At 36.8% G+C, this 24,503-nt stretch overlaps 1 protein-coding gene across 1 annotated transcript in view; it reads left to right on the top strand.

Moving 5' to 3' along the window:
* The window catches only part of RANBP9 (RAN binding protein 9), a 40,818-nt gene extending 16,661 nt beyond the window's left edge, over positions 1 to 24,157 (top strand). Inside the window, exons 3-14 of the mRNA XM_068931719.1 lie at positions 4,232 to 4,284; positions 6,370 to 6,537; positions 9,764 to 9,786; positions 11,735 to 11,919; positions 12,726 to 12,838; positions 14,185 to 14,293; positions 15,704 to 15,894; positions 17,429 to 17,576; positions 19,367 to 19,488; positions 21,832 to 21,983; positions 22,687 to 22,798; positions 23,205 to 24,157. Coding sequence (XP_068787820.1) covers positions 4,232 to 4,284; positions 6,370 to 6,537; positions 9,764 to 9,786; positions 11,735 to 11,919; positions 12,726 to 12,838; positions 14,185 to 14,293; positions 15,704 to 15,894; positions 17,429 to 17,576; positions 19,367 to 19,488; positions 21,832 to 21,983; positions 22,687 to 22,798; positions 23,205 to 23,335 — 1,507 coding nt within the window. The 3' untranslated portion in view covers positions 23,336 to 24,157. The remainder of the gene's footprint in view (positions 1 to 4,231; positions 4,285 to 6,369; positions 6,538 to 9,763; positions 9,787 to 11,734; positions 11,920 to 12,725; positions 12,839 to 14,184; positions 14,294 to 15,703; positions 15,895 to 17,428; positions 17,577 to 19,366; positions 19,489 to 21,831; positions 21,984 to 22,686; positions 22,799 to 23,204) is intronic.
* Positions 24,158 to 24,503: the final 346 nt, after the last annotated feature.

Raw genomic sequence — 24,503 nt, 5'->3', positions numbered from 1 at the left:
TTGGATTTCAAGGTATGATGTAGCGGTTCCCCCAGATGCACTATCTCTAATGTGACTGGTAGGCACAGTGAAAGTCAGCAGCAAATTGACTCTTTACACAATGAGCTTCCTAATGAAATTAGTAGAGAGGCTCTTGCAGTTTAGTATCGTTATTATAACTTAGGCTTGTCTTTATTTTATTGGCCTTTACAAATAGGATGGAATATTTATGGATTTGCTTAACAAGAGAAGTGATATTTAGCACTTGAATTCATCTTTAGCACTAAGTTTTCCAAGGTACCTGTGATTTGACAGAGTTCTTGTGATTTTTGTATTACTTCTTAAGGAACAAAGTGGACAGTATAGAATTACCTGAATTCTGATTATCATTGACTTCCACACTGAAAGATCTTCCATACGTCTTCCATATGGTGGTAAAAAGAAGCTGTGTAGTTTCAAGTAGAAATCAGAGTTGTTCACCTCTTATATGAACTCTGGTAATTGTTTTTTTTTTTTCCTTTTTCTTTAGCAGTCTCCAGTTCTGTGCTATCTCTTGTTACTGATTTTTCTTTGTTTGTTTCTTCTTATTTTTATAGTTCTCACACTTAGTCTGCTCAGGCATCCACACAGAAGGTTTAATCTCCAGCAAAAATGGGTGAATTCAGTTTTTTGAATGAAAAGATACTTGAAGAGAAAGTTGTTATTGTGAAGTTGCTGCTTCTCATATTTCACTGCAGGGAAGCATAGACTCTTCAGTCTATGATAGTGGAAAAAATAGGTATCATAATGCATGCACGTTTGGCATTTACTTTTTTTTTGTGGCAAAAAGTTGAATCTCAGTCTAATTTTAGACTTCTGTAGATTTGTAGTGTGCTGAAGAATTTGTATATGGCTTGCAGCTGTGAAGTGTAAACTAGAGGATATGCTGAGATTTAAAATGAAAACCTGGAACAAGAGTAAATACAATTGGAAATGGAAAATCAAGAGTACTTAAGATGCTCTTGCTTCCTTGATCCTTAATTCTAATTTGGACACACTTGAAATCAGTTTTCAGCTTTAGTCTTTTATTTAGTCTCTAATCAGTTGACTTCATGTGTCCCGTGACTAGTTTCACACACTGTTATTTATAATCTTTTGAGCTACTGTAAGACTTGAGCAGTCTAATGAGGTGATGAGTAGCAGCAGGAGAGACCAGAATGCTCAGAAAGAGGGACTTTTTAAAGCAGGATCTTAGGCCACCTCCTTCTGTTTGTCTCTATGAGCAATCCTCCTACAGAAGCAGCCAGCGGCGTTTATGCATGGAGTGCTAGGTAGAAGCACCTCAGGTAAGCAGGGAAGAGTCAAAGGAGGCAGCATCTGAAACGCATCATTACTCCGTTCTGTCAAGCCAGCCAGATCGTGCCTATCTTTCGAAGGACCTACAGGTTGGAGTGAGAATGCTGCTTCCTGGTGTTCACACCTCCATTTCCCCGGGGCCGCTGTTTCGACGCGACGTAGCCTAATCAGACCTGCTCTTCCTGTCTGTTCATGGCTGTCTCCTAGGCAGCCCCCATTTCTGTGGCAGTACATCAGGAACTGCTTGAGAGTCTGCATTGCACCTCGGCACTGGTGTGCCTGTTGTGCATTCTTCTGCATTTTTATAGTGGACAAAGGGAGGTAGACTTAAACCCAGAGCTCTGCCACTGAATTTCGCCTGGTCCTGAGACACCTGTTACGTGAACCTTAAGGAAGCATCTATGAGGACAAATTGTACAGTCCATTCAACTGAAGCCAGTCTTTCTACTGGTGATGACTCTGGACCTAAATATGAACTAAGCTTGTATAAAAAGCAAACAAAAGAGAGCTTTATGAAGCTCATAGGTGCCAGAAATATATAAAAGTTTCCCCCCCACACACCGCCCCTTAACAATTGCATGTAGTGTTTTGGCATAAGTACAGTAATTTTAGAGTATCTAAAAACATGTCACAGTACTGTTTCCCTCTTAATTTACTATGTAGTATATCTAGTTGAAAATGAGATGAGCTATTGATCAGCTCTTACTATAGCTAACTATAAATTGCCTATAGATTGTAGATGATCTTTTCTCCTTTTGATGTCTAGAGTAATTATGTTAATTATTTGAAAGGTTTTAATCCAATTTTGCTCAAGTTTCTGTTAAAACCTTATCTCCTTGATGAGATATTGTTAATATTCCAAATACCCTTAAGTGAATCACAGGCGGAAAAAAGGACACTTGAAATCTCAGTCTCTTTACTGGGATAGTGTTAACATTCTGGTCGTTGCCAATGAGTGAGGAATCCTTGTTCCCAGCTGTATTAAATTTGGGTGGGTATCTTGTACAGTGGCTCCATGTTTGCAATGGTTACTGGGTTAAAGAAGAGTCTCAGAAGATATTTACAATATCTGAGGGAAAATCCTCTGTCTTCATGTTAGTGTCAACTGGTACCGTAGTGTTACCTATGGTGATCAATTTCTTATCATTTTATTTTGGTATAACTGTAATCCTACCTCTAGAAGAATACTGAGATGAAACTTTATTAGGAACGTGGCTCACCTTGAGAGACTTCTTGCAGTTGATGGACTTGTTTTTAAGAGTTATCTAAAATTATTTTAAAAAATAAATGTCCTTAAATTTGCTTACAGTAATCAATTTACAGTCTTTACATGAGAGTCCTTCATGCATCAAACTCTAGACTACCCTAGTAACAATTCTGCCTCTATTATTAAAGATGAAATGCTGGATTTTCCACTCATTGCTTTCATTTATAATTGTTTGGTTGACTCTACTGCTGTAATGGTGCCTCAGTAATGTAATTAACAATGCAGTGAAGATTAATCCTTTTGTTTGTTGCCACTTGCTTCAGCTCTCCAGTATCTTAGTATTGCCTATATAAATTTCTGAGGTTTCATTATGTATGCTGGAGGGAGAGGGAGATGTGTGTCCTAAGTCAGAAAATATTGGAGGGGAGCTTTGTAAATACCAAATAGAGGCAGGTAAGGTAACTGCTGGAGGTGATCAATAGAAAAAGCAGAAAGCACTTTACACGATTAAGCATATGACTTCTGTGATTTCCTATTCAGTTTCGTTCCATATATACTTAGTGTGTAGTTAAAATAGCAGATTAACCTGTACTTCCTAGTAGAATAGTTCCTTAAAAATTACGTTTTACGTTGTGAGAATCTGAAGGTCATATTTGTAGTCTTAAACTGTTTTCAAATTGGCATGAGGTGGTATTTTTGTTTCATACAACTTATTTTTTATTTCGTGATAAGTTTATGTTAACTAGTTTGAACTAGTGTCGAAATGAATTGTGTGTTTATTAAATGGGGAAATGTTAGGTGATTTTTTTTGAATGTTTGCTTTAGTTACCAATTTGGATTTTTTTTTTTTAAGTGAAAGTCTAGTCCTTCGTTGTGCTAATTTTCTTTTTTTTTTTTTATCTTGGGCATGTAATGACTTTTGCTTAATAAACAGATGTAAAATAGATTTCTTCGGTAGTGTGATTTGGGGAAAAATGCATTTTGACTTCCCGGTATTTTGTTAAGTTGGTAAAAATTGTATTAAATGCTTTTTTAAAACTAGTTTTCATAAAACTGACTTTTGGACTTTAAACATGTTATTGCTAGTTGTATAGACTTAGGATTATTGGCAAGTACAGTAAAAATATTCATCCTTTTTTGTTTGCCAGTAGATTGAGAACAGCTATATAGTGGTACATTTATACCGGTAAATTTTTCCAGATAACGTTCTGCTCCATGATGCAGGCCTCTGATGGCCTTTTCTGCAAGGATACATTTTGCAGCTGAAGTAATGCAGTTTTGCATGTATTTTGTAAAATAAGAAATTTCACATCGTCTGCAAAACATGATTAAGTATATACAAGATGATGAAACTGTCATGTGTATAGCTTTACCCCTACTTTCAAAATGAGAGATGGCCTTTGGCATTCCTCAGCCCTGCTTTAAATGTTATGACTACCATCAGTATTTTCTGTAGATAACCCAAAGTGCCTGAAGGAGAAAAAAGTTGTCCTTTTCTCCTGCAGAGACAGAATCTATCTATAATAAACCATATAGACCAGAAATGACTTCTCTGTTCAGTTCCATTGCATTTGTGGCAGTTCTAAATGCTCTCTCAGCAGCTTAATTGGGATGTGGTTAATCAGCAGAGTGTTTCTGGGCAATATCCTGCACATACACATGTTTTTGTTAAGAGTCAGATAAATTCCTTTTGTTCTTTCATTTTTACAGATACATGGGAATTGGGCTTTCAGCACAGGGTGTGAACATGAATAGACTACCAGGTACGTTTTAGTATTTATTCTATTTGATAAGTAACTTATATTGCTTAATTGTGTTTCGAAATGTGTTTGACCTTGATGGGGAAAGTTCTGGTAAGCACCAGTGAGCATGGCATGGCACAGCTCTGCGTTACGTCTATTTATCTGCGTTATGTAAAGCGTCTTAGTGTTGTTTGTAATGCTGTGTAGATACTTTATAGCAAACAAATATATTTTAAAAATTTGGTCATAGTTCCTGATAAAAGTGGAGCTATAGAAGATTTCCTTACTCTTCAAACTGAATTTTTAATAATAAGGATGAGCTGCTGTGATAATTTTCTTGTCAAGATTAAAGTGAGATCTACTGTTGTTTTCAGTAGTGTTACCTTTCCAACTTTAATGGTAAGACTGTGTAGTGAACTTCAGTATAGACTGTTCAATTGACTTACGTGATTGGGGACGCTGTCATGACAAATGTCTGCAGTACCTCTATACAGTACTTACAGACGTTTTCTGTGTGTGTGCATCTTTATTTTAATAAATTTCTATATTTTAAAAGGGACTTTTTTTTAGAAAATATTATTATTAACCAAGTATAAAATCATGTCAAAGACCATATAGTATCTGTGTTCTTTCTTTTGCGTTGTTAATTTCTTGCTCGAATGCTCTGCTAGAGACCCTGATAGTAATGGCAGATTCCAGTTACGCTTGTTGGCACGTGTAAAGGTGATAAATTATTAGTGGGCAGTATTATGTTTATTTTGCGTAAGATTTAGGATGCATTGCAAATAATTTATCAAAGGTACTACTAATCAATGTAACTGCAATAATTTGTGGTATTTAATTTACTGAGAGATACTTAATATGGTGCCTAGTGAAGCAATTGTATGTAATCTGTCATGGATCATACTGATTAAGGGCCCACCTAAGTATGGAAATACTTTTCAACCTAGCTGTTTTGCAGCAGCTTGACGGGAGGGGGGGAGGGGGAGAAAAAGAAAAGAAAACACAGCCCTCTACTGTTAAAAGTATGTACATAGTTTTCAGTATAGATTCTCATAGTCAGAATGCATGTTGCCCTTTGAAATTTGGCAAGCTGTGTTAAAGAATGTGCTCTTACTCAGTCTTTAATGTTAGGATAATGTATTCGGTGAAGTCATATCCCTAAATCCAGACCCTTCAGTTGTCTCAATGGAAATAGGACTGGAAGTTCAGTTGTGGTTTCTTTATGCTACTTTGAATAGGCATTTAATAGATCTGTTGGGAAGGTTTTGTGGTGCCTGAAAGTTCACTTCTTTTCTAGGTGTTTTGGCTTAGTATTGAAGTATAGAGAGTGCAGACAGGAAATTTAAATGAACTTAGACTACAATCATTTGCTGACTAATATTCATTGAGGGAAATGTGATTGTATGAAGCTTCTTCAGTGGTTCTGCAGCTTCTTCATCTGCAAAATTAGCACTCTATTTGTATACATCTTGATTTGCCTGCTGGCTGTGACTTTCACCTGTTTTGGGGGATTTTGTTTTGGTTTTTTCCCCTTTTAGCTTTTTAGTTTTTTGGGGTAGCAAAGCTAGTGACACTATAGTCTGGAAACTGAGCTATTATGAAGAGCGCTGCTTGCTGCGGAACAGTCATGAGGGATAATCAGGAGAAGTGCGTTTCCCCAGAGATACACGTTCGGATTTTAGCCAGAAAGAATTTGATTATGACATATGGCTGCAGTAGTTTTGCTAGATGAAAGGGAGAAAAAGAGGAACCTTCACTGCTTTATTGGGACATGTCAGATCTGCAGATAGCTTTTCAAATTTGAATATTGTAGCTGATCATATTTTAAGTGTTGATAATTTTACACGTTCACTTAAAGAGAAAAATGTTTTTTTCTGACTTGTACTATCAGTTAGTTACTACAAACGGAACTACTTGTTCAGTCATTTTGATAAGAGAAGTTGTCTTTTTTTAAATAAAACAGATTTGTTAAGAAATTTTAGAAATCAGATCACTGAGCATAGTAATAAACCTTAGTAACCTAGATTGGAATATACTAACTTTGTGTAGCCTTTTCATTATTTTATATTAAAATGAATAAATTTCAAATGCTTTTTTCTCTAGGTTGGGATAAACATTCATATGGTTACCATGGAGATGATGGACATTCATTCTGTTCCTCTGGAACTGGACAGCCCTATGGCCCAACGTTTACTACGGGTGATGTCATTGGTTGTTGTGTCAACCTTATCAATAATACCTGCTTCTACACAAAGAACGGACACAGCTTGGGTATGGAGAAACGCTATAATTAATGTTAACTTATATCTGTAAATCTGATGCTTTCTGCGCCATTTAGATCGGAAAGTCTCTTCCTGTTAGGAACTAAGTATTTGAATAGTTCTTTTAATGGATTAATTACAGAATTGGGAAGAATAATTTCTTATATGCAATTTTGCACTCATGTTCCTTACAAATTTGGAAGGATTCGCGATGGCACCTCATTCCATAGGATCTGCGTTTATGAACTCAGGACTACTAAAGGGGCATATATTTGATGCTTATAATGTACAGTAAGTCTTGTCCAAAGTTGTATCACTTAAGCCCGAACCTGTTGGTTTGTTGTAATTTGTAATTACATATGCTACCGCTTTAGAGCAAGACTGCCGGTCTATCCTCCTGACCAAAGACAGTGGGGATAATTGTAAAATTTGGTGCAGCTGTGTGGGGGCGCAGAGCCTCCACTAAAACCTTTAAATCAAATGGACATTATTTTGAACATCTGTAGGGGAAGAGTCTTTTGTATTCCCAGTCTGGAACTGCACGTATTTGAGATAAAGCGATGAATTATACAAGTTTTCCTAAAATTAAGTCCCTTAAATCTCTCTGATAAATTCTAGCATTATGCAACATTGCAAGACAATTTTGAGTTTGAAGGTGGGGGGTATAGAGTTTTTGATGCACTCTATGTGATAATGCAGTAACTGCATGCAATTTAATCACCAAAGATACACGTTCTAAGGAACGAAAAATGTCTGTTTCCTGGATTAAGGAGAAGGCAAGGGTTTGGGACTTTGTGAATAGATCTTGGAAGTGCATTGAGAGGAGGAAGAAGTTTCAAAGGATAAGGCTCAGAAAGAAGAAAAAGGCTTTTGTCATGGGTAGTGACATGGGGGATGGGGGAATGTGGTAAGGAAAAGAGTCTAGCTTGAAATTAAGTAAGATGTTATTGAGATATGCAGTCTTAAAGTCAGTGTTCTATTTTCTGCCATTTTCAAATATGAGGGAAGTTTGGAAAACTGTAAGGGAATGATACGGTTTAAATTTTTCTCCTTGTCTCTCAAAACAAGACTCTGTTTGCTCTGGCCCAGAGCAAACGGATCCAACTTTGGAGTTGTGCAGTCTCCTACTTGGAGCAGGGCCTCCAGAGGTCCCTTCCAACTAAATCATTCTGTGATCCTACCATGTAGGTGTAGTGTTCTCGTGAACTGAAGGTCTGTGTTCCTGGACCTACTGTCTTAACACCTAGGGCAGTGAGACACTTTAACCACACACTGTTTTTTCTATGGGCCCTGTTTCAGGGAATATATCAAAATAGAAGATATGGGTTCATGTTGTGTTTACCCAAATCTTTAACTGATGGGTTAAAGCTAAGAATGGTAGTCTGGCTTCTTCCGTTTCTGAAGCTAATAATGTTATACTGCAGGTAAGTTGGATCAAATTGTTGATCAGCCAAAAAGACCTTGGTTTTCTCACAGTTGTTGGGGTCATAGTGACTGGAAGAGCTAAGTGGGAAGGAACAGAGCCTCCTCTCTCACTGGAAGTCTTGAAGCAGACTCGATTAGGCCAACTGTGAAGTAACACATGATTAAAATGGGTTTAAAAGGAGAGCAGAATGGCATAGGTGAGGAGAGGCCAGTAAAATTATATCTGTCATAAATATGACGGTCTGACAGACATTTCAGAATTGCAGAAGGAAACCTGACAGCTATTTTGCTTCGGTTGACTTTGCTAACCTGACTTTCTGAAATGAGCTTTGCCTCTGTATTTAGAGGAGGGGAAAAAAAAGGCCGTCTTACTGAGTTGCTGCTGCTGCTGCTACCAGTTGTCCACGATTCCCATAAAATCATGACTTGGAGGACGTTGAGGTTTCTTCTCTTGGCCATAGATGTAGCCAGAGTATTGGGTATCTCTGATTCAGCCCAGGATTTGACACTACATAATTATTTGGGCAAATGTGAAATCCTGTTTTGAGAGGGAAAAGGGGAAAAAGGAGAGAGGAAAAAAAGAAAAAAAAAAAGCCAAGAGTTGTGGCCCCAAAAACTTAGAATGTACAGTAACTGTTTATTTGAGGTGATGGAAATGGCCACTCGATCGATCATCGTTTATCTGTTTTTCCTACTGCCACAGTCATTTTGGAAAAGAGTGTGTTGGATATCAAATTGTGCCAAGCAGACAAAGGGGTGATAGCTTACAAAAAATCAGGGTGTGAATAGATAATAAGTAAAATGATAGATTTGGGATGAGATTGGAAGAAAAAAAGATTTATACCAAAAATGCTGAATACAGTAAAGGATGCGAGTAAGTAATCCTCTTGAGATTTGAGGTCTTGGTGAAGAGTGGAGATAGAAAGTCGGGGTGGAATTTAGGACAAAAGGTTAAAAGCCTTATTTTAATCTTAAATTTGAAATGGCAATGTTATAAAACAAATACAAGTTTGAAGGGGAGAGTGGATTTGAATCATCACATGCAAGTAAGAAATTGAAAAAATATATGCAATATTGAAGGAAATTATGAAATTCTGTTACTATTTGGATGTTAGAAGTAGACTTCCTCATATTTATTTGTAACTGAAATCTTTTTTCTAAATTGCTTGAAGTTCCTGAAATGTATAGAGGTCAATTTTTTTTTTTTTTTTTTACTTTAATCCTGAGACAGCAAAATCACCCTCCTGGATTATGGGTGGATGGATGCTTGTGATTATATAACGGGATATGAAGCTATCCTGTTCAAAAAAACAAAACGCTCTGGTGCGGACTGGAGTACATCAGTTACCAGACCGGTTTGGAGTGTTACAGATATGGGCTACCTGTGTAAACATAATGACTACTTAGGAAAAAAACTAATAGCAAACAGGAGAAGACACCACTGACCCTTGTCTCAGTATTGAGATATGCAAGTGAAAAAATATCTTCAGATATTTTTACTTACCCTGTAAATGTTAATTTGTAGCCAGAATTTTTAAACATTTTAGTCTGCATATCTGTATGATATTTCTAAATCTTTTGCCTATTTTGAAAATATTTGAGTGTGTTGGAATGAAAATTATTTTTTGCCAAATGTTGCCCTGTTTTACTCGAGAACCTCAGTTATGTTGAAGCATCATGGATGTCACCGTACTTAAATACTTATTCTGGAGTGTTTGGGGGAATTTTCTGGAGAGATAATGATATACATAAGAAAATCAGGCGAGAATCCGGACATATTGAAACTAATCTTAATTTTGTCTTCGTTACAGGCATCGCTTTCACAGATTTACCGGTAAGATAAGTGCATTTTCAAATAGCTGATAATAATGCGTATTATAAACAGGTGTTTCGCATTTACCTTGTGCTTCTTGGAAATACAATGATAATCCATTTAATATCAGATATGTCTCATCATCGTTTCAGTGATGATTTGTTAATAGAAGCAAAAAAAGGAGGGATTTGGTTTTATTTTGTTTTTTTTTTTACGCCAATCCTCTTGGGAGGTGGGGAAGAATATTCCTGTTCATGTTTTTATTCAGGCAATTCTAACTGAAGCTTACTGGAAAATAATATATACAATTAATTATCACAGTTGTTTGGCAGATGCAGGCCTTACGTACAAGGCTAAACCACATTAAACACCAACAATGTACATATATATAAAACTGTATATCATATGCAGAAAGGCTGACTACTTAAGTCATTGGTCAGTTTACTTCATGCTTGATGCCTAGGCTTCAAAATCTTTTTCTATTCTGTTCATTCCACAATAGGAAACATATTAAAGTAATTTTTTTTTTTTTAAGAAAGACACAGATATCTGAAGTCTTTTGTCTTTTCAGTCAATTAAATTGTACTTTCCTTAAAATCATTACAAATGTGTCCCCTATACTACTGGTACAGGCATGATACTGCACTTCTTTGCTTTTTCTCATCCACTTCACTTCGGATTTAATCAGGTTAGGGCACAGTGTGTAGCGCAGGTCCATCTGGGTAGCTACTGTTTGGGAGACAGGGACAGATACTAAGGAAACATGAAGTCTACTGCCCGTGGCACCCCTCTGCCCCGCCGCAGGGCTGGGCGCTTCCTGCTGCTCCTGCACCAGAGGGATGCTGCAAGGTCCTTGCTAGTACCAGTACAGACCAACTTTGACGTTTTAATCTGAAATTTGGAGCTGGACTCCTTCTCATTATCGTTGATTGTTTTCATCTCATTGAAAGATCTGACTCTCATGCTGCATTGCTTAGTCTAGATAACACCATGTGAAAGGAGAGAGAGACACACACATGCACAAAATAGGCTTTAACAACTGGCGTATTCTTTAGCCTCACTGGGATTCTGTGTTCCTAGTGACCTGCGTGTTTGTAACTTCTTATCGATAGCTGTCATTCAGTTAGCATATTATGTGCTAACATGTTATAGTTAAGCAGACTATATGTTAATAGTATGCTTATCTGCAGAACCACCCTTTGATTGCAGAGTAAATCTGTAGATTGGAAAAAAAAAAAAAAAAAAACCCAAAAGATTGCATTGCCATTGCTCAGGTGCTGCTCACATTTAAGGAAGTTACTTTAATCCCACCAAGCAGACTTTACTCTTCTCACATTTGGCATATTTTAAATTTGCACTGAGACCTGATCTCCAAGCAAAAAGTAAAGCTAAGACAACAATAAATGCTTTAAAGTCTTTTTTTAGATACAAGTCCAGGAATTCACGAGAACCTCAATGCACTATTACAGTTCTTTTTAGGCACTACACTTGGACTTTGAGGCTAATGAGTTCTCTATCCTGTCAATTCTTACCACTAAAATTCAGCGATGTTTTAAGTATTTCACCCCAAAAGGAAAATGGCCCACTTTGTAAGTTTCTTTTTTGTTTTCTTTTTAAAAGAAACTTTAATCCTGGTCTTTAAAAATCATTTAAAAATTGATATTTCATATTTTGTAAAATTGAAACCAACAGTTGTAAACTTTAGCACAGTTTAAAAAACGACGTTTTCTGACTAGAACGAGAATCATCATAAGGCTTTTTTTATTTCAAAGAATTTTGACCACTGGGAATAAAATATATGAGTTATTGTATTGCTGCGTTGGTATAAGCTCCTTTAACCACTGGACAGATGATCCAGAGGTATTTGTTTTTTCACAATACTAGTAGCATTGGGGTGGTTATTACAGAGTGGAAGAATATGTGGGGAATTCAGAATAAGAGGAAAAACTAACCAAAAAATTTCTTGCAGCCAAACTTGTACCCTACAGTAGGACTTCAAACGCCAGGAGAGGTTGTGGATGCTAATTTTGGACAGCATCCATTTGTATTTGATATTGAAGACTATATGCGAGAATGGAGAACCAAAATTCAAGCACAGATTGACAGATTTCCGATAGGAGATCGGGAAGGGGAGTGGCAAACAATGATTCAGAAGTAAGAGTTTGTATATTGTTCATATATGTATAAAAACAATATTTTTTATATATCTGCACGCACATATAGAAAAATTCATATTGAATGAGCTCAGAGCTTTTCAAGACATTGTATCTATAGTCTCGATTGTGCAAATAAGTAGATAGTATTAAAAACTAGTGTGAATAAGTTTGCTGGCATGACAGTTTTGGAGTTATCTACAGCATTATTTGTTTAAAAATTTGTAACGGTGAGTGTAAATCTTTCATTCTGATTTGGGCCTGTCTAATTTGGGTTGATGAGTTTAGAAAAATTGCCGTGGTCAAAACTGGCAGTTTTAATACTTTGTGCTCTGGAAATTTCTCTTCCCTTCACATTCTCAACCTTTGGCATGCTAAGTTAGGCTGTGGCACATTGCTGTTTCAGTTGGAAAAATGGTAGGTTTTGCTTTGCGTTTTTTTTATTTCTCCAGTGAAAACAAAATATTGATGTGCAGAAATTTCACTTCAGTGTATGCAATGAGCAGTAAAGAAAATTAGCAGGTAATATTGTAATTGATCCTACTTTTGGGTAATGAATAAATTTATTAAAATTCATCATAATAAAGGTTGGCTTTTTGATTTTTCTGTACTGTATTGTGGAGAAGATACTGGCTCTTGATTAACTGAACTATTTTTGTCTGACTACTTTAGAAGTTTCCTGAATTTCAAATAGAATTTGTTAATTCAGTCACTTTATTCAGAAAAGAGGTCTTGCATTTGAAAAGTCCTCAGCTTCTTACCTGCAGCTAATAAACATTTATGAGTTTTGTTTTTGTTTATTTTTAGAATGGTGTCATCTTACTTAGTTCACCATGGATACTGTGCAACAGCGGAGGCATTCGCCAGGTCCACAGACCAGACTGTACTAGAAGAATTAGCTTCCATTAAAAATAGACAAAGTAAGGCTGGAAAGCACGTTACATTCTTTTCCTTTTTCTTCTTGAACACATTTAACATAAAACTTTCTCTTAAATGTCATTGTAGAATTTCCTTTCAGCACTGTTCTATCGTACAGTTCTTTACTTTCATGTAGAAGTATACCTTTATGAACAAGTGGTTAAGACGAACTTTTGCACTAGTAATTTTGGAATTTGTCCAATATAAAGAAACGTGGGCAATTACCTGTTACCTCTTTCTCGAATGGAAAATTGTGATGTCTTGAACAAATGTGTCTAACGTCTTTAGACTGGTGTTTGCAAGAGCCAATGGTCAATCACAAATAGGAATATAAAATTTAGTCTTCACAAAAGTTTAGACTTTTATCTCAGCTATGAAAAGAGGTAGAGTTTACAGCATGTTTTATATGTTAAACCAAACTTGAATTTTTCAAGCTTACAGTTGTAAGGGGAAAAAGACAAGAGGTGAAACTGACACTAATAGTTTTTAGTTCTAACTGGCTGTGGCTGTGCTGTTTGGCAGCCTAGTTAAAACAGCGCCTTCTCCATCCTCTTAGGTCCCTGCTGTATGAACGCAAGCATTTGTGTGACCGCGTGGCGTACAGTGAAAACTGCTCTAGTTGAAAAATAACCTTTGTTGGGCTATTTTTCATTCGGATCAATTTCTCTGCTAGTGAATAGAGCCATGAGGCTGGCTGAGACTTGAGCCAGGTTACAGCAACAGAAGCATTAACTAAAGGTGGAACTGTTGACGAAAGGCTTAGTAAACTGTAACCTGACTTGAAGGATGTCTTGGAGGTGTGGCAGAGATAAAATTGGGTTTTTCTTAGTCAGATTTGAACGTCTGGGAGTGGGATGCAATATGGATGTTCTTGGGTGACCATAGTATGGTATGCGCTTATTTGTAGCGATGTGAAAACGAGAAATAAATTGCAGAATAGTGTCTCTATTCTTAATCCAGCTCTAAATCAGCTACTTGAGTCCAAAGTAGTTACACAGCAGCAATAAATAACAGTATTTAATGAGCAGTCATTTAGATATTTGTAGGTGAGGTGCAGTTTTTAAAAATTTCCCTGTTGAACATTTTAAGGAAGCATGATCTTTCTTTACGCTGATCTTTTTCTAAAAGGGAAAAAGCCTGTTGATTGATGCTTGCAGTGTCTTTTAATCATTAACTTACATGTATTAATCCTTAAGCTGTCCTTTTAAACTGATGTTGTGTTTGGTGCACAGGAATTCAGAAATTGGTTTTGGCAGGATGAATGGAGAACCCATTGAAACAACGTAACAGCTGTATCCAAGTTTACTAGAAAAAAATCCTAATCTCTTATTTGTTTTTTGGTGAACAGGAATTCAGAAATTGGTTTTAGCAGGAAGAATGGGAGAAGCCATTGAAACAACACAACAGTTGTATCCAAGTTTACTAGAAAGAAATCCTAATCTCTTATTTGCATTAAAGTGAGTCTTCAAATTATACAGATGTGTGTTTATAGATGACACAGTACCTTTGGGACTAGACAGTTTCTCATTTAAAGCTTTCACAGAAACGTAGTTAAGCAGCATTTTTAGAAAATGTATTTAGTTCACTTTTTCTTTATGCTATATTTATTTGCTACATATTTAATTAGGTTTTGTCATCAAGGTTCTGTGTTTTGCAGCATAATTCACGTCTCAATGTAGAGTTGTCCTCTAGGGCTAAGGTGTTTTTTGGTTTTTTTTGTTTTGTTTTTTGTTTTTAAATTTTTAAAATCCCTTTTAATATACATATGATACACTATCACATTCAAGAAGTGTGAGTCTTGTCACATAAGCTGATCTCTTCTTCTGAATTACTGACTTTAAAGACCAGTTTAAATATAACAGTGAGCTATTCCACTCCTTTGTACTTTATCCATAATCCCAAAGAGTTGCCGTGGCCTCCCAGGCACACAACATTCTCCTTCAGTTGATTCTGGCATTTTTACATGCCAGCTGCGCTGATGCTCCAGAATTTTGTATCATGTTGTAAAGTTAGAGGATTTAAAACAAAAACAGAAAGCTGTTATTAAACATAAGGACAAAGTAATATAACTTTTATGTTCAGTTAAGTAAGTAACGTTAACCCTATTTGATCCAGTCTGTCACACTCAAGTGCTGAACAGAATTCATATGATAGTACTGCAAGCTTATCACAGAATTCATAAGCCTCATTATGTGAACGTCTTGGTGAAAGACTTTACTCAATAATGTCAGCTGTTATTTTTTTTTCTCAATAGCCATCTGTCTTTCAAATTTTGCTCATTTTATTAAGAGTATCCAAATCTAAATGTTAAGCAGTATTTCTGAGCTTCATCAAAGTCCATGATAAAACTTCCTTATCTAAAGTAAAGTTACTTGACAAAGAGGAACAGCCTCTAAAGGGAAGGTTTGTATGTGAGCTTGCTTCTGCTCTTGAAACTTTTCTAGTGCAAATGTTTAATGTTAAACTTTATCATTGTAATGCTTACTGTTCCAGACGCTCAAACTATTTATTTGAGAGAAATGACAGACTTAGGGCTAAATAACTTCATATTCTTCTCAAGGAAGAACTTTGCCCCTGCCAGTAAAACAAAACAGTTAAAACAAGTAAATTTAGTTTACTTTTCTGAGGGATTATTGCTGAAATCTGTCCTTGAAGGATAAAATTCCTGTTCTCCTCCCTCACAAATTTTGTAATTTTATATTTTGACCAAGCACTCTTAAGCCCATTGAAGACTGGGGTACTGACATCCAGCATTTTGTTGAGATAAACTCTTTGCATACGTAACACTTAAAAACAAGTAATTGCTTTCATTGGTAAATTAAATGCGTAAGTGATTTATCAGCTGAACTTCTTTGTCTTTTGTTTAGGGTTCGCCAGTTTATAGAGATGGTGAATGGTACTGACAGTGAAGTGCGATGTTTGGGAGGCCACAGTCCAAAATCTCAAGATAGTTACCCTGTTAGCCCACGGTCATTTAATAGTCCTAGCATGAGCCCCAGCCATGGAATGAATATTCACAATTTGGCAACAGGAAAAGGGAGCAGCACACACTTTTCTGGTAAGTTGATTTGGAGAATATTTCACATATGTAAAGCTTTGTCTATAATTTTGGGTATCAGGAAGAGTTACAAATATTGAACTCGTAGACTGATGATTTGTTTTGCTTCAGAGTTGAGACTGAATTTTTTTTCACCAAAAGAATAGTTTTAATGGTTTAAAATATATTTTATTCTCGGTTGTCTGGGAAATGGAAAGTATGTAAATGGAATCAAATCTCTCTTGCATTTGCTTTTGCTTTTACCAAGTAGGTTTGCAAGGTAGGTAGGTTACTACTGGTTTTTAAGAAATGATTGCCTCTGGGAGATGGGTGGTGAGGATTCTGAAGTGGATTTCTGTTGTCCTTTTGATAATAACTTGTGGTTCAGGCAAGGTGGTGTAAATCCAGTAGGTTGTATAGACAGTCTTGCCTCTTAGAGTGTTTGTAGAGAGTGGATGGAACAAGTCTCTAAAGGTCTCTTCTGACCTCAACCGTTCTGTGAACTGCTGAGGTAGAATATTGTACAGAAAATACCAGGAGCTTGGTAGTAGATGAAATGAAAGAAAAGAGCTTTTTCTTGGCAGCCAAATTTCAGTCTGCGCAGTTAAAACTGTTGTGAGAGGATCTAGGTGATCTTAAAGCTTCATTGGAAATCCATGAAATGTTCAAAGCTGCCCTATGCCAACGGAGAAGGTCCCAGTGCCTTCCAAAACACCGCAGCAGAGAAGAGGTTGGGCATGTTAAAGTGGTACTTTAATGTGTCATCTTCGAACTCGAGGCTCTTTTGGTAGCAATTAGTGGACATCAGTTTCCAGTTTTGTTTCACGCTAAAATGCAAACTGATGCTGATATGGGTTTCCCTCTGTACCAGCTGCTGCTGGAAAGGCAGCAGCTTCACTTTTCTCCCTGTTTCTTGCCTGTGTTCTCGTGCGTTTAACTGTTGTCCCGCTCAGATTTTCTCTGGTTTCTCTAACTTTCTAATTTTGAAAACAGAGGCACCACTTAATAACCAAGTTGATGAATGTATTATTAGAAATAAGGTTTGGGATTTCCTAGATGTCAGGAAGTGCTTCTCTAATAAGCACTTCCTGTGACTTGTCTCTATACTAGAAGATACTAGGGAGCTCCTGCTTTGGGGCTTGGTAGAACTGACAATTACATTTTTGCTTCAAATAGTAGTTTCTTGATTATATTTCAGAAGGGTCAGATGACATACTAGCCAGACATAGTAATTTAACAGCATGGTATAATTTTATTTAGCAAAGCACAGTATTAGCAATTAAAGTAAGTTAATGTAAAGCATGTTCAGCGCCGAATTTTAGTGCATATTGATCAAGAAAATTATGTAATTAAGAACTGGTAAGATGAACGTCTGCTTCCATTCTTAATGGTCACACTGGAGTGGGAAAGTTCTTCAGATCTCAGGAGCGATGTATCAATTCTAAAAAATTTGATTGTTTTATATTTTCCTGATAGCTATGTCTATTTCACTTGTACAAATCAGTAGTTACAAATCAATGTGTAGATAATTACAGTTGTAAAAACTTTCTTTCAGGTTTTGAAAGTAGTTGCAGTAATGGAGTTATATCAAATAAAGCACATCAATCTTATTGTCACAGTAAACACACGACCACCAGCTTGAATGTACCAGAACTCAACAACATAAATGTATCAAGATCACAGCAGGTTAACAGCTATTCCAGGTGAATAAGCTCTAGATGCTACTAACTTACAGTAAGGCTTATGTTGTCCACACGTTTTTGTTGCAGAGAAGAGTTTTCAGTGGGATGTGACTTTCTTTTTCAAGGAGAATTGAAACATCTAAAACAAGCAGCCTGGGGGAGATGAGAAGTACTGCTTCTCCCACAACTTTTTATATAATGCACTAGTGTTTTCATGTTTTAGCTTCTCAAGCTCAATTTGTCTCAAGTTGTTGGGTTTTTTTTTGGTTGGTTAAAGAAATACAATGAACAAAAACAAAATTACTTTGCTTATAGCAAGTTATGATCAGTTTTGAAATGCTATAGGGAAGATTAACTAGCTCTTTAGCACTTGGGATTTGAATGTAAACCACTGCCATTAATTTGAGCACCTTCAAAGCACACTTTTTTTTGGAAAGGGGTAGCAAAGAGTGCTATCCTTGGAGGAGTTACCTGTGCTGATTGAATAGGATAGGAAATGGTTTGGGTATTGAAAATTTACCCAGATGTTTTCCATTTGTGGTAATATTTGCACAGTGAACACAATTAAGATGCACACGAAATGTGGACTCTCTTCCATTTCATATGTAATGAGAATTGTTTGCTTACCTCCAATTATTGTCACTTGTGCAAACCCATTCAATTCAGAGAATGAAAATAAATATATTAATGAGGGTATAATTGTCAAGCTGTAGGTTGCACAGATGCCGCAGAACCTAATTTGATGTAAAATCTGTAAGTACTTGGCCGAGTGGTTTCCCAAATTAGCAGTTAGGATTTGGTGATATATTGGTGATAATGGAAAAGTACTTCATTTGGATAGCGATGATGGAGGGGAAGAAAGAAAAAACTTCTGCCAAGAAGCTCTGCAGTGTCCAGGCAACTTTGGGATTTCTCACAAGATGAAGGCAATTCCTTTGCTGCAGTTTTGCCCAGCCAGAGCCCTTTTGGGTTCCTTCTTGAATGGAGACAGAGTATTCTCTAGTAGTGTTAGAAGCAAGCTAGAAACTTCTAAACTGTCTTTTTGGCCTTGGGAGAGATGGTTATCATTTTTCCTGACTTGAGAGAATTGACTAGGACATACTTTAACTGTCAGCAAAGCTCAATCTCCCAAGCCGCTCTAGCATTCTCATCCAGAATGCACCCTTTCCAAAAAGTGCTTTTGTGCTCTGCTGTGAGTAAAGTATGTCGAGGAGCTTTATGCTCTGAAATTGTCTCTTGAACACCTCCTCCATGTCTAGGTGTACTCAGTATTTGCTTTGGGTTTTTTCTTCCTTTTCCCTGTCTTTCCACTGAAAGGGTTATCACGAGATGGAGGCTTTTTGAAAGAGTTATTTACCTAAAGCGTTGTTTACTTAAATATGATATTCTCAAAGTAGTCTTCAAATGTAGTTACCTGTGTGCAAAAAATGAAAGCAGGAATAGCAGATTTTTTTCAGTGCATTTTCTCCAGCTCTTTGTACGGACAGATACGTAAGCAACGTAAGAATTTCTTGGAGTATATGTAGAAAGTAGTATACTACTTATTCTTGGATACTAGTGGACATGTGTTTTATTTCAGCCTCTGAAAATGTTATTTTTCTGAATACTAATGTCGGTTGGGACATCCTTAAAATCCCTGGTGCTCTGGCATTACCAGTTGCAATGAAAAAATCGGTAATCCAACTTGATAATATTTAAAAGCAGTGTTTTGACAGCCAAGATAGGGAAGTACTGTGCTGAGGTTATGAAAAGGATAACCCTAAGTACTTAACAATGAATGAAAATGGTTTTTTGTATTACTGTCTTTTCAGCAATGATGTAGACATGGAAACAGATCACTACTCCAATGGGGTTGCTGAGACTTCGTCCAATGGCTTCCTAAATGGTAGTTCTAAACATGATCACGAAATGGAAGAATGTGACACAGAAATGGGTCTGCAGTGATATTTCTTACATTTTTATTAAGTGATGGCAACAAGGTTATGTTTTTACTTGCAATGCTTCCCAACTTGAAAATTAGGGATATTAGCTGGAATCTTAATTTTGTTTTGCTGTTATTGTGTATAAATCTTACAACGCTGATTGGACTGATGTCAGTGTGAGAACAGGGGAAAGTAGTCACTGATGCTAGTTTAAATATCCATGAGTTTCTAAGAAAATACCTTTGAGTAGAAATCGTCCTACTTGTTCTGGCACACCTAGGTTAGGGCTTTTCCCTCTTTTCCCCCCAACCTTTTATTATTCATGGTTGTCAAGGCATCTTAGCATGCAGGAATGAGAGTTGAAATTCTAAATCACTTGTATTGAAGAATACAAAACATTGTGAAGATGTTGATAGTAAATGCTCAGGAAAAGATTTGGGAATTGAGATGTAAAAAACTTTCCACCAAAGAAATATCCTCTTCTACGTAGTCCTGCTCTAAAAAGTAATTTGGTTTTACTTCACCTGTTTCATGTTTTGTCATCCTTACTGATGTGACAAACGAGTGCCAGCACACCTTAAAAGATACTGACTGCTCTGTGTCAATTACCGTGCTAACCAGCTGTCCCTGTCTGGTGATGCTGAAGGCAGGCAGATTCCTTAAGAGCGCGCAGGCTGAGATTCAGACAACGGTGGTTATTACTGGTGGTGTCTGAAAAATGGAAGAATCTGGTCCAGCCATTTCTGCACTTGCAGAACTGCCTTTTTAAATTGATTTTTAAACTGGCATCAGTTATGTAGCTTAAATGAAATGTGAAACTCAGGACAACATTACTGGTAAACTTTCAGAATACACAGCAGTATTTACAAATATCTGTGAATGTTTCATGGTTCTGAGGGCGTGCGCCCTTGCTGGTTGCGCAGCTTGGCTGGTAAATACTACATAACTGTTCAAAGGCAAGTGTAATTCTGTTACAGCCCTGAAGGGTGGACATTCACATTTCCCTGCCATTTCTCTGCATTACTCTCTGAAACTGGATATTAAAAAGGCCTCGTTTCTGTGACAGAAAAAAACAAAACACTTCTTTACTCTCTTGCAGCCTTTTCCACAGAGGCTTGTTGTGACAGACATGAAGCAGCTGCACAGGGCGCACAGTTGCGCTTTTTTTTATGTAGTTGTTTTCAGCCTTTGGAAAATGATGTCCTAGATTTTGGACTGCAGCTAGCAACAAACACCACTGCTTGAAGACTCATGAGTGCTCCACCTCTGTAAAAACAAATGTGCCTCCTCAAACTAACGTTATTTACACCCCACAGTTTGAGAATTATTTGTATTATGGTTTTGCTTGCTGAAATACTCTCTTTATTGCTGTGTTTGTAATTTGATGTAGGTAGTTTTTTCAGAGGTGATACTCTTACTTGTAAGAAAAAATTGAAAATCACTGTTTTAAGTACCTGTTAAAAATAGTGGTCAATATCTGTCAATATATAGCAAGATTAAAATGGGAAGGAACTGAAGTGTAGATCCAAATTCTGTTTCGACAATTAGTGTCATTGATTTGGGGGGGGGGGGGAAGGCAAGGAATGGATAAACCCTTTTATACAGGTTGCTTTTGTTTTTTAAAAAGGAGGACCTTTCTGAGATGCCAAGGGTTGGTTTATTGTTCATAAACTATTAATATCCTCTGGAAATCACTAATGTTGGGAAATACTGTACTATACAGCAAAGAAAGTACTTCTGATGTTCCCCTAGAGTACAAAGGAAGCCTGAAATAACCAAGTTATTAAGCTAATACATTTTGCAAGGAGTCTGATCAGTGTATTGGATCATTTAGAAAGACTTCAGATATATAAAGAATTTCTGCTGGCCGTTTTGTAGCAGTGTCTGTCTTGGCACTTGGGGAAGTTTAAGAGTTTTTAAAACTAATTTTACCTTATTTTGGCTGTTTGAGGTTTGGTGTACTTTAGAAGTACAATGCCAAACAAGTAAAAAGGAAGCTAGAACTATGTGCACTTCTTGAACTAAAAAGGTGTGTATTTCAGCCAGCCGTTCTTTAAAAACAAAACAAGAACGCTTCTTGCTTAACACTGGGTTTATAGTGTAGTTACTTTAAAATTAACCATGATAAAACCCAGCATCTTTGTTGCTAATGAAATCCCTTAAGATACTACTACTTAAGGAGCGATTCCACAGTGCGCATAATAGCGATACAATATGCCAAGATCTCTGGCCCTACACGTTTCACTTGGAGAAGCCCGCTATCTTTTGAGTGAAATCAATGCAGGTTCTTTAGTTCCACAGGCTTTTATTGCCAGCTCTTATTACTGGTGATGATGACGATATCATTCTTGCAGAAGTAGATTCAAGTCAGCTAAGACGTCAGCTATGTGGTGGCAGTCAAGCAGCTATTGAAAGAATGATCCATTTTGGAAGAGAATTGCAAGCAATGAGTGAGCAACTAAGAAGAGAATGTGGCAAAAACACAGCGAATAAGAAAATGCTAAAGGTACACTTACTCTTGAAGTTCTGTCATTAAGGGGAATAATACCTTGCCAAGCTGAAACTTTTCACAGCATACATTAAAACGTTGTTTGCTTTAATTTGTGTGGGCTCTTTCCAAGAGAGAGGAAGTATTTTAGTCAGTGGTGGAGCAGCACTCTGTCTCCCATCTTGTCTGTGTAGCACATTCATAAAGATAACTTTCATAATATAAACTATAAAAAGCAGAGACAAAGTTAGCATTTCTGGCTCGCTCACTTCTGAATATGTAGCTTGCCCTCCTGTATAAATATAAAAATGCCATTTTCAGTTCTAATGATAAATGATCCCTATGAAAAATAAGAGATTTGGTGATACAGTGCCTGAAACGTGCCGTCTTGTGTGGCGGGGCGATGTTAGATACAGAAACTAGTTTACCTTGACCAGGGGCTACACTAGAAAATAATACCAAAGACTGACTGAATGCAATTTCCAGGTTGTTCTCTCTCTCACCACTTTAACACTGCTAAACTGGACTATGTAATTTCCAGTGAGGCAAAACAGCACTTGCTTGAAATGGAGCAAGTGCTGTAATGTTTTTTTTATCCCATTGTTTCGATGAAGGATACCAACAACAACCTTTATTATTCTGAGTTAAAATGGGTGAAGAAAATTATATTAGTTTTCACTAATAAATACAGCTGAGGGATTTAATGAAATTCTTTCCATAGGATGCATTCAGTTTACTTGCGTATTCAGATCCCTGGAGCAGTCCTGTTGGGAATCAGCTTGACCCAATACAAAGAGAACCTGTGTGCTCTGTACTTAATAGTGCAATACTAGGTAAGGACTCATGGTTTTATGCTTGGTGCAAGTGCTTTTTGGGATAGGTAGCGTTGCTGATTACTATACACTATCTGCTGGGCTGAGTGATTAATGAAGTACAGCGATATATTATGGCAATGTCTGTTAGCAGAGTAAAAGAGTTTTGAGGGAGTTAACAGTGTAACTGATGTAACAGATTCATCCTTTTTTTTTTGTTGTTTTGAAACAAAAAATTGGCTTGCTCACTTCTGGTGCTATGCAGGGAATTTTAAAATGTCACTTCACTGCTCCTGCTCTGCCTTAAGCTTTACAAGTAAAAATAAGAATCCTGAAATTATTTAAGCAAGCTTAAATTTAAATTTGCACTGTATTACTATGAGAATAATCGTGTATTGTAACTCTACCACTGTTAATTCTCTTTCAGAGACTCACAATCTGCCAAAGCAACCACCACTTGCCCTAGCAATGGGCCAAGCTTCACAGTGTCTGGGATTGATGGCTCGATCGGGAATTGGATCCTGTGCATTTGCCACAGTGGAAGACTACCTACACTAGCTATGCAGTTGAAGATCTGAAATGTGTTGTGGCATATTCAATGTGGAAAGTAGACCAGCTCTGCTGACTGGAATTTGGAATTTTAATTATGTACTAAGGACAAGTCTGTCGCTTTATGTTGCTTCCTAGTTTACAGCATGATGCAAATGATTTCTAACTTAGTGTTAGGAGAATTTCCATCTTTAAACCTCTTAGGCAACTAAGAGTTGAAAATATCACTGATAATGTCAGACATCCAAATTGATAATTACAAATCCTTTAAACTATTGTCCAAAACAAACCAAAAAATCCTGCTGCTCTGTGGTGGGACAGAGGAATATAAAAAGTGGATGTATTAGCACGTGGGTGATGTAAACGTCAAGCAGGATGACTTGCCAACCTCCACCCCCATTGTTACATAGTTCAATCAGTGTAATTTGCAAAATGCATAAACACCTGATGGTTTGGATATATAGTGTTGATGGGAAGAAATGATATTTTTTAATGTGTACTGTAAAACTTGAATTACTCAGGAGCTGAGTGAATATGTTTGTTGCTACTTACAATCCCAACCTGTTGATCTTAGTAGTTTTTTGTTTTAACATGGTCTTTCAACTTTGTTTCCTTGTTTAACTACAGACAGCTTCTGTTGTGTAGACTCACCAGTTTAACTGTTGTATTATAACAGTATTACATGTCAACACAGTGTGGTTATGACCTATTTATATAAAAACCAAATATTTAGTCAATTTACAGTCTTAATTTAATCTTTGTACACCTTGCATTTTTAAAAGTGCTTAAATAGTACTATATTGCAATAAAATGTAGTGATATCATAATTAACCAGCCATTAAAAACTTACTTCTACATATATGGTAGCATGGACTTGTATGCTACATTTTCTTTGTTCTAGATTTTTTTTTATCCTAGAATAGTGGTTCTAAAGCAGAGCGGTTCACTGGTCAGACCTGAGACACTGCTTCCCTACATCAGATTACTGCAGTGGCTGAATTGTCAAAACTTAGCAGTTTAAAGAAGCAAGTTTAGCTAGCCTTGCTGAAGGCAAGGCACTGAGCTGAAGTTTCTTCAGTATTGGTAGGCCTCCCCTAAGATGGAGGAAAAAGTCATGTTCCTTGAAAGTAATCTTCAGGCTGGACAGAAATCTCTGCTATATAACTGACTTAAGGAT

Source organism: Struthio camelus, chromosome 2, assembly GCF_040807025.1.
Source record: "Struthio camelus isolate bStrCam1 chromosome 2, bStrCam1.hap1, whole genome shotgun sequence".
Lineage (NCBI taxonomy): Eukaryota > Metazoa > Chordata > Aves > Struthioniformes > Struthionidae > Struthio > Struthio camelus.
Note: the sequence above shows the minus strand (reverse complement) of the source record. Positions and strands in the feature narration are given on the sequence as shown.